The 11,134-nt window shown below is 40.3% G+C and overlaps 1 protein-coding gene across 1 annotated transcript; it reads left to right on the top strand.

The window, feature by feature from the left end:
* Nucleotides 1-3,536: 3,536 nt before the first annotated feature.
* Nucleotides 3,537-4,784, top strand: LOC104428645 (probable aspartic proteinase GIP2). Its single transcript, XM_010041610.3, has one exon. It carries the CDS (start codon nucleotides 3,537-3,539, stop codon nucleotides 4,782-4,784), a length of 1,248 nt encoding a protein of 415 aa, XP_010039912.2.
* Nucleotides 4,785-11,134: the final 6,350 nt, after the last annotated feature.

Raw genomic sequence — 11,134 nt, 5'->3', positions numbered from 1 at the left:
GAATTGGACTCAAGTTTGTGCTTTACAAATGTCATCAATTGTTGAAATCTGCTAAAAGCAACCTGGGTTGAATCAGACTTGTTTTGCCGTTCTTAGATAAGTAGAAAAGATGTCGGACAGAAGCAATGCGGTTTACTTTGGGAAATGGCCATTAATGCTTCAAGAAGGACCTTCTAATGGTTAAAGGTCATACAACCGATAACTTGGCCTAATGAAGCTTACAAATGATATTTTGAAGCTCGGAAGTTTTTAGAAACATTTCAAAGTTTTGTGACATTCAAGAAGCTTATGTTGCATTGAACTTTCTTGTTTACTTTGTGCAAATAGAGTGATTTTTATTGTACTCCTCTACAGAAGGTGAAAATATTTACTTTGAAATGAGAGGGACAGTGTGTGGTGAGAGGTGCTCGAATATATAGAAGGGACTCCAACTACAAGTAGAGGCAATATCCATTATTTCTCAAGCTCCAGATTTGTTGAGATTGTTAGAATTAAGAGAGTGAAGTAGGCTAAATGAAGTGTCAAATCACTATAAGTTTGATTTGCGTTTCTCCTATCATTTAAAATCTTTTAATTTTTGTTTGATATATAATTGTGATTCTACAGAACTGCATACATTTCTACAGTGCTACTGTACTTTCTATGCACTATCGATCACGTATTTGTGAAAAAAGTTTCAACTTTCCCAAGACGAGCAATTCCCCATTTCTTACTTTATGTGCCAAGTCCAATTCATAACTAACATTACCACACTTTTAGTTTGCCTCTCTATTTCACTCCACATGAATGAATTTTCAATTTTGGATACTCAATGTAAACATCGCGACAATTTTCTTGGACGTGAGTCGAGCAATAAATCAAATTAAGTGGTTGCATATTGAAATACATGATGCAAGGAGAAAAAGAGAAAGAAAGAAGGGACGTCCAAAAGGGATTGGCCATAATCTTTTTTAGAAGCCAAAGATGAGTTTTCCTCATTTGATGTGCCTTAATTTGCAAACTTTACGAATGCAGGGTTATATCTGAAAAGAGAAAATGGCAATTCGTGAACCACGTGAGGTGCAAACTCGTAACTTCCGAAAGTAAACGGTGGGACCCAATTGATAGGTCGCCGTGAACGGGTCCGATGCAACGCGCGTTGTGCGCGCCCCTCCACCGTCGGATCGAGAAGTCACGGGAATCGAACGAACCACCGCCGAAGGGGACGGGCTCGAGATGTTACGGCGAGGGAGGAGGAATGGATCTGGACTTCATTCCTCCTCAGGTTCGTCGACGTCGTGTTGGCCAATCAGCTTCTTCGGCATCTGGACACGTGGCGGCATCCTGTTCGCCCTGGGCTTTGCGTTTGGTTTTATTAGCCTAGCGGCTTTGTGTCATCATCTCACGAGAAAGCCCACGGCAATATTTTTCTGAAGAGAAATGAGAGACTAGGTAACAAAGTGAATTTGTTAAAATATAATAACCGAAATTAAGAATTGACAATAAACTGTCGAACATAAAGTGCAATAGAAAGAAATTGTTAATTATATTAAGGATAGTAATAGAGTTAAAAATGCATTGAGAAAATTGAACTTCAACAAGTATAGCATAAAAAGAAATTCGCATACATTGTTTTTTCTAAAAGTTATATGAAATTGCCAATTTAAGTCAAAACGAGCAGGATATGTGATTCTATTGAATTGAAAAATATAAACAAAACTCATTTTGAACTTATTATGTCCGCATTTAATTTTGGGTATCTCAATTGATTTATATTGAGATAAATGAGATGCTACAAGTCTATAAGTTATATGAAGTTGCCAATTTTAGATGACATACTTGAAAAATGTGAACCAAGATGTTATGTCAAATGATAAAAATACACAACAAAAATACCCCACTTTTTGCCTCCAATATAAAAATCATATAAAATTGAATTTGGGCTCTTGGGCCAATTTTATACTTTTGCCTGTCGCGCTCTTGCATTCCTACTTTCTAATTATAATGTCTATAGATTGAAATGGGGGCAAACAGACAAGGAAAGTAAACATTCATTGACAAGCTTTTATCCCCAATCTTGTGGTCTATGTGCGCACAATTCTACTTCTATGTGTATTTGTAGTTTGATTTGCATAGATAGATATGTTGAATAAATTGTTGAGAAAATCCGTCACAATGTTTTAAAGATGATATAATAATGAAAAGCTACGTTTTTGAGTGTGTGGAATGCACAAACTTCTTATACAAAAGCCATATGCAAATAATGTTTACAACGTGACATCTAAAGCATGGAAAAGCTTTTGCTTTGCAAAAGAAGAACTTCTTATTGAATAAGAAACGTGTCCACGCTTGGAAGGATCTTTGTAAAACGAGCACAAGCTGTAGAACGAGATTTTGTTAAAGCTTGGATGGATGAATAGAAGGTGATGGTTTTATATAACACATGAATACATCAATCGACCTACAAGAACATGTTTATATAAGGTGAACGGCTCACATAACAAAAGTTCGCGAAAAGATTAGAAGCTTCATTTTACATAAATAGTACATGATACAGACAAAATGGATGTTCTAGAAATGACCCCTTACAATTCTAGCGGAAAGATTTGACTCTATATTAATTCAAATTAGATTTAAGTTGGTGTTTTGCTATAATCTTTGTAAGCGTTAGAATTTGCATGATATCTTATAACCATAAGGTATTGGGCTGATAAGTTGGTTATTAGGCATTATGCAAACATAGGTTGACTCAATAGGAGCCCTTTCAATTTCTACTCTTTCACTCTAAATGCGGTAAACTACTATACTTTTCTACTTTATGGTAGCTTTTCTCAAAGAAAAAGACGGGAAAGTCTACCTTACCTCCCAATAATCCCCCTTACTCTTAGGCAAATTTTTATCTTCCCCACCTATGAGAAAATACCTCCGAATTTTACATTATATATTTAAGAAGAAACAGTTTTCGGACTTATTTAGGTTCTAGTCTTTGTAATTGTTAGAACTCGCTAAAAGCTGCTTGGTGAGAGTTAACCGCAAGGTTGCAAAGTGGAGCCAAACCTTAATACTCGAGGTGCAAATTTGTAATTTCGACAGTAAATGTCCAATTTGTAATTTCGACAGTAAATGTCCATTCTTTGTATCGAGACGTAAAGCGACGCACGCTTTTCACGCCGCTACAAGAATTTAAAAAAATGATGCCGTGTCGATTCGCATCACCAAATTCTCCTACGCGCACCCTCCACCGTCGGATCGAAAAGATCAAAAGCATCGTTGAGAAGCAGTCACTTTCGCTCGGACTTCCTTTTCTTATTTTTAAATTTATTTTCCGGCCCTCGAGAATAGATGAAACTACAAAACAGTCCCCCCCGGACGAGGATCCTGGTCAGCCAACGCACGAAATTCTTCCGATAAATCCGCTTTTGCCTTATCCGCTTCCACCCGTCCCTTCAGTTCCTCAAGAGCCGCGGCGAATCTCCGCCACCTCCAACCACCACCCGCCGCCGCACTTTCTCTCTCTTCCTCTTCTTCGTTTTCTCTCTCTCTCTCTGCGCGCTTTCATGGCGTCTCTGCCTCGGCACCTTCTGCTGCTCCTCTGCTGCTTCTCGTGCTTGGTGCACCCCTCGCGCGCCCGCACCCTCGTCCTCCCCTTGGCCAGGGACGCCTCCACGCTCCGGTACGTGGCCACCGTCTACCACGGCCCTTCCCTCGACCCCCTCGAGCTCGCCGTGGATCTCGGCGGCCCGTCTCTCTGGCTCGACTGCTCCGCCCCCTCCTCGGGCTCCTCCGTCCGCCGCGTCCCCTGCCGCTCGATCCAGTGCCTGGCCGCGACCTCCGACGCTTCCGGGCTCCGCCGCGCCTGCCCGAGCGGGCCCTCCTCCGTCTGCGGCGTAAGGGCGGAGGGCGGTGAGGCCGGGGTGCTCGGGGAGGGAGCTCTGGCCGTCGATTCCGTGGACGGGTCGGGGGAGAGGTCGGTCGCGGCCGTCGACCGGTTCCTGATCTCCTGCGCGCGCGCGGCGCCGGGATTCGGAGCGAGCGGAGTTGGAGTGACGTTGGGCTTGGGACGGAGCCGGATTTCGCTGCCGTCGCAGGTGGCGACGGCGTTCGGCGTCCGCCGGAGGTTCTTCGCGTGCCTATCGGCGTCGGAGGGCGTCATCGTCGCCGGCGACGGGCCGTTCTTCTCCCACCTCGACGCCGACATCTCCAAGTCCCTGACCTACACGCCCCTCGCGACGCCCCTCGCGACCGCCAGATCGCCGCGAGCCTCGGACTACCTCATCAACCTCACCTCCATCAAGATCAACGGCAAGCGGCTCCCCCTCAACTCCTCGTCGCCGTACTTGATCCAGCTCAGTGCCGAGATCCCGTACACCGCCGTGGCGAGCCCGATCTACTCCGCCTTGGCCGAGGCCTTCGCGGGGGCGGCCTCGGCCATGGGGATGGCCAGCGTCCCGGCGGTGGCGCCGTTCGGGGTGTGCTTCGACCCGAGGAGCGTCGGCGCGACGGCGGCCGGGCCCGACGTGCCGGCGATCGACCTGGTGCTGCAGAGCGAGATGGTGAGGTGGAGGATTGGCGGGTCGAGCTCGATGGTGAGGGTCAGCGACGAGGCGACGTGCTTGGGGGTCGTGGACGGCGGCGACCGGCTGGGGAGCTCGGTGGTGTTGGGAGGGCATCAGCTGGAGGACGTGCTGCTGGAGTTCGACTTCGGGGGTTCGAGGTTGGGGTTCAGCCCGTCGCTGTCGACGATGCAATTGTCTTGTTCCAATTTTAGGTCCAATTTCAATTCCATGGCATTGTCGTCGCAATAGATGCGATTTCTGATCGCATTGGTTTTGGGAAGAACGGGGGGATGTACAGAGTCCTGACTGACACGAGCAAGATTAGAAAGAAGCGAAGGGACCCAGGAACTTACATTAGAGAAACAGCACTAGAGTAGCTTTTGGTTCTTGCAGGTTTTGCCAGATTTGTAGATTGGAGTACCGCGAGTATCTGTACTTTTGCTTTTTATTCAATCAGGTACCTCGAAATACTAAATTTAGATCGGTACGAGAGTCCTTGGTAAAATCGGGAATGAAAATGCCGATCTGATCACTAACTTTAGTAAATTATCATTGACTATCTGTATTTGTGTTTGATATGATTTGTTGAGATGATACCACAGGAAAATAATATGCTAAAATGTTATAAATCTTCTCTCTCACGCACAAACGCTACCCGACATCTAAAAGAGATAAAGACGGGCTTCGGCTAAATAATTGAGTCACGTCGCTGATGTGGTCCCTTTCAATGGCAAAGTTCTTTTGCATCAGCGGGGGCATCCAAAATTCCGAAAAGGAGAAGTGCTTGTGGGTTAAGCGAGAAAGTAACAGCAACACTAAAATTTCTACGACAGAGAAAAATCCAAGCAAGCATCGGTCCTGGTAAGTCCTTTTCAGGTGCGAACATGATACCAAAAAAGTCGCTAACGTTGCCTTTCTTCCACGTATGGTGTCTACGCCAACAAATTTATCTCTCAGGACCATTTGATTAGCACTTTCAACTTGGTACGACTTGCTTTTTCTTTTTTTTCCTTCCACTTATAAAAATTGAAAGAATCCTTGATTTTTAATTTCTTCTCTTTTTCCGAAAGTTGCATAGTCATCTCGGACGTTAAAAATAACTGTATTCACTTCTTCATTGCATGACAATGTCTGTTTATCTTCCTTTCCACTATTTGGGTATGATAAAGGAAGGATTCACAATTGTATGATCGCCTCGTTACAGAATTTAAGATTCATTAGAAATATACTATTGAATTCCAAGCAATGCACCGTTCCATGACTAGTGAGGGGTAGGAGATATATCATTACACATTCAAGCATTGGCCACTCAAGAGGATAAGGATAGGAAGGAACAGTCCCACCTAGAGGTGGCAAAATGGGTCTTGAACACATATATTTAATGGTGTTGGTCATAAATGGGTTGCCTTAAATTTTAAAAATAAGCTTAAGTAGGTCATGAATAAGTTACCTAACAACTTAATGAGTCACTTAACAATTTAATGGGTTATAAATGAGTTACCTAACAAGCTTACGGTCATTTTTAATTTTTTAAATTTTAAATTTTTATTATTCTTTTGAATTTTTTGAATTTTTTATATTTTTTCTTCTTTTTTTTAATGAAATCCGGTGAGGGTCGCCGGTTGACCAAGCAAGGGCCGCCCTCACTGGTCATGGCCCTCACCCAGATGACTACTAGATGAGTATTTGTTAATTTTTTTATTCAATCAACTACTAAAAATTTATAAATTTAGATCGGTCTAAAGTCTTGGGTCAGATCGGGAATGAAATAGTTGATCTGATCACAACCTTTAGTAAATAATAATTAATTATTCATATTTGTATTTGATGTGACTTCTAGAGATGATGCCACATTAAAAGAATATGCTAAAATCGTCTAAATAGCCTTTCTCTCACACACACTACCCGACATTTAAAAGAGATAGACACGAGTTTTTGCTAAACAAGTGAGTCACATCCTTAATGTAGTCCTTTTCGAGAGTAAAGTTCTTTTGCATCCAACGCTTGCACCACGCCATGAGTGGGGGCATGCAAAGCTCCAAAAGAAGAAGGAGAAGTGCTCGTGAGTTAAGCGAGAAGGTAACAGCAACAACAAGATTTCTACGATAGAGAAAAATCCAAGCAAGCATTCTCTGCCATGAAATAAATCCTTTTCAAAGTACGAACATAATACCAAAAGAGTCACTAACGTTGCCTTTCTTCCACATATTGTGCCTACGCCAACATATTTTTCTCTCGGGACCATTTGATTAGCAATTTCAACTTTGTACGACTTGCCTTTTGTTTTTCCTTCCACATATAAAAGATGAAAAACTCCTTGAATTTTAACTCCTTTTCTTTTGCCGAAAGTTGCATAATCATCTTGGATGTTAAAAGTAATTGTAGTCACTTCTTTATCGTATGACAATGTTCGTTTATCTACCTTTCCACTAATTGGATTTCATAAAGAAAAGGTTCACGTTTGTATGATCGCACCGCTGCAAAATTTAGGATTCATAAGAAAGATTGCACTCACTAAATTCCAAACAAACCGCCGGTTGATGACTAGTGAAGGGTAGGAGATATGTCATTACACATCCGCGCATGGGCCACTTGGGGGGATAAAGGATAGGAAGGAAGAGTCCCGCAGCGCCTGTGCTTCGTACGAGCTATAGAAAGAAAAATCTCAAGGTCAAGAAATCACAGCCATCTTTCAAGAATATCATTCCCTTTTTAACTCTCTCAAATTTCTTGATGGTCATGGTTTCTAATATATTCTGTCACAACCCAAGTCCTATGGAGATGAGGGAACGACACAGTCATCCTTTCTTCAAATGATGCAGCCTTAAACTATATCCAAATATCCAGCTCTCAAAAGTTCCCGCGATAACACTTTTGCTCTAATGACCACTAATTGAGAATCCTAAAAAACATGATAAGAAGAATAGATGAGCTACCATGACTCAGTAAGTAACACTTGAAGGTCAAAATGTGATATTTATCACTAAAAGAAAGAAAAAAAGAGAAGAGAAGAGAAGAGCAGGGTAGGGCCATGCTGGTGGGCGCTATCATCATTGCCACCCATGGTTGGAAGGGCCAGCGGAGCTTGTCAGCCTTGGGTGAGGGTGGTTGGCCCCAGGTGAGGTCTCGTCAGCCCCAAGTGAGGGTTAGCAACCCTCCCGAAGATTGTGTGAGGACACTTAGGTCTAGGTGACACTGGCCCTCATTTAGGGCTAATGACCATCGCGCGCCCTAGACGAGGCCTTGTCAGCCCCTTGAGATAGCCCGCAAGGCCTTGATTTAGATACCCACGTAGATTTGGGTGACGCTACTTATCGCTTGGGGCTGATGAGCCTCGCCAGCCCTGAGCGAGAGTCAACAACACTCTTTAGGCCTGGGTGAGAGCTGATGTCACCTAGATTTGAGCGCCCAAGCCTGAGCACCAGCTAGTGATGATCGCCGACCTATCCGACAATGGGTGGTAGTAGTGGCAATGCTTATTGACTTGGCCCTAACTTGCCCTTCTGTCACTCTCTCTCTCTCTCTCTCTCTCTCTCTCTCTCTCTCTCTCTATTTTGTCTTTTCTTCCAATTTTGTTTTTTTAAATAAAATTTTATCTTTTATTTTTATATTTTCAATCTAATTTAAATAAGATGTAAAAAAGAAAATAATAAAAAATGCCAAGTAGGAGAGAGAGATTAATTAAAAAAATGCTACATCAGCATATTCTGTTAAACAAATTGATGATGTTAATACAAGGATTTGATTGTAATAATTTGACAAGTTTTAGGATTTAATTGCATTTTCAGCAAGTTTTAGGAATCTATTAAACTTTCTTAACAAATTTTAGGATTTCTAGTGAATTAAACCCAAAAATAAATGATTTGAAAAATATTTTCTAGAAAATTACTACTTGTATTGCTTATAAAAATGAATGAAAGATAGATATTATCATAATCCATGCAAATATTTAGATATAAATTCCATTGATTGATTATTTCAAGTGATAATTTTAGGAAATGTTGTTTGTATCATTCGTTTTTTTAATAAATGAAGCTTAAGTATTCTAAACTTGTGAAATACCCCCAATATCAAACATTATATTTTTCTAACTTGGCTTGGTCACAAATATATGCCCATAGAGTTGGATTTACACAGGCGACTTTCTTAGACCGGACTGGTAAATCGACGTTCGATACAAAATATTGAAATTGACGTTTTACTTCTCATGTAAAACTTTAAACAGCCATGTAATGCCTGATCCTAAGTCCTACCGAATGTATTGCCTCCTTTTATTAAACGGGAAATCATGGTGTAAATCTATTCTAATATATAAAATTAATGACACATCCAGAAATAATGAAATTTACATTATACCCCACATTAATGAAAGGCAGATCTTTATATATTATTCTACACCCTTATTGAGAGGTGCGACAGAGACAAGTCTCGTAAAAAAATTACATACAAGCTTAAAAAACCCGAGAAGTTCAATGATTATTACTTTATACTTGATTCGAGCTTAAATAAGATTGATTTATCAAGCTTTTATAACTCGATCGGTCGTTAAAGTGCTTGACATGCTCGAGCCTGAGCTAACCTTGCTGTATCATCACTTTTGCAGGTTGGACTCAAGTAGAGTTAATACCTGAGCTCAACTTGGATATAGATCAAGCAAGAGCGTGTGTTCTTTTATTTTCATTCAAGTAAAAGGGCGAGAGGAGTGACAAATTCTAATAATCCCATGTAAGCATTATCATAAGGGTCTTATGCTGTCTACTAAATGTTGCAATTGAACCATAAATACTACGCACCATCCGATCAAGTTGTGTTTGAGTAATCAATAGATCAGTCTGGAATACATCCATCGACCGTCTCAATAGTTGCCATATGTAGATTAGTTTCGTTTAATTTTTTTTGTTTTATTTTGTTTCTTAATTTTAAAGGATTCAACATACGTTGTTAGTTAGTTTTTCCTTTACAATTTTCAGTGGACACCTATCAAAGGCATTCCAAAAGTTCCATATCCTCTCATTTCTTATCCTACACTCTCCTGTTATATCAATCCTTAAAAGTTTGAGAGGGACATAATGCCTATAGAGTTCTATTGGGAAATCTGTAAGCATGAGTAGTCAAAATCCGGAAGTTGGAAATCTATAAATTACACTCATTCATGAATATGTCATTTTCTTATTGGCTTAACATTTAAAGAGTCCTAAAATTTCATATCAATGGGTAACCGAGTGATTAATTTATTTGTGCAGGAGCTTGGGTTCTTATATAATTTCGTAGAGTCACTATTTAAAAAGATATCTCAGATGTCTTAGTAATAGATAGAGAATGAGAATTTAATCTCTCGTTGTTCCTTGCTAGCATAGTGGTAAAGGATTGCGTTACCCGTTATTAATTTGAAATTATGTAATTTGTAGCCTAACAAATATATGAGTCAATGGTCATGCCTATTTTGTCACGAAAATTCAATATTCGCAAAGTGAAAAGGCAGAACTCATGAACATCCAATGTGTGCAAGTATTTTCTTTAAGGATGTATCCCACCTTGATGGATGGTAAAACACTATATGTTGAAAATTCGACAACTCAAAAGATATAGTCATGTCCAACTATAATGACAATGACAACTTTCAAGGCGAGTGAACAAGCTTTTGCATTGGAGACAGCATATGCTAGGATGTCATATCAACCAGCGAACACTTATTTCACATCTCTAGAGCTGAAAATGGTTAGACAAGTTACAAATATCAAATTAGGACAAAACCCATATTTTTTTCCTTGAAAGAGGAGTCAGCCAATGGCGAACTTCCTAACAATATTGAAGAAGGCTGAGAATTTGGGAGGGTAGTGAAGTCCTGGTCCTCCCCAGCCCTCCCATCCCCTTAACCCCACAGGCTAAGCCCTCTAGAAGGAAACTGTAGGTTATGTAGCACCGACACGGACACGTGACACGTGACACGACACGACACGCCGACACGTCATTTCTTAAAAAAAAGATAATTTCGACATGTTCCGACACATTATATATTAAATATATTTTCATATATAATAATAATAATAATAATAATAATAATAATAATAATAATAATAATAATAATAATAATAATAATAATAACCTAGAATTAATTTACACGAAAACTATTAAATAATATCATTCATTATTTTAATTTGTTACAATAATAAATAAAACTTAGAGGAAAAAACATTGTTTAAAGAAAAATGCTGAAATGATATTTTTAAATTTATCTATTTATCATATATAGCATTTTCTTTTATTACTTCTTTCATAGTAAAAGACTTTTTAAACAACTAAAACAATTCTAAAAAAAACAACTGAAAACAAAAAATTGACCTCGTGCGTGTATATTTATAGCATTTTTATTACTTCTTTTATTACTTATTTTGTGTATATTTATATTTTGACCCCACAAGTATTAGACATTTTTAAAATTGACCCCGTGGGTGTCGGAATCGTGTGTCGGAATTCTGGACTCGCGTGTCGGAGCATGTCGGAGAGAGTTGACCACGTGTCGTATTTTTCGACACTTGTTGACCGCGTGTCGGGTTGTGTCGGAGCATGTCGGGCATGTGTCGGAGTGTCGGATACGA

Source organism: Eucalyptus grandis, chromosome 2 (genome assembly GCF_016545825.1).
Source record: "Eucalyptus grandis isolate ANBG69807.140 chromosome 2, ASM1654582v1, whole genome shotgun sequence".
In the NCBI taxonomy this organism is placed as follows: domain Eukaryota; kingdom Viridiplantae; phylum Streptophyta; class Magnoliopsida; order Myrtales; family Myrtaceae; genus Eucalyptus; species Eucalyptus grandis.
This window is presented reverse-complemented; position numbering and strand designations above follow the sequence as displayed.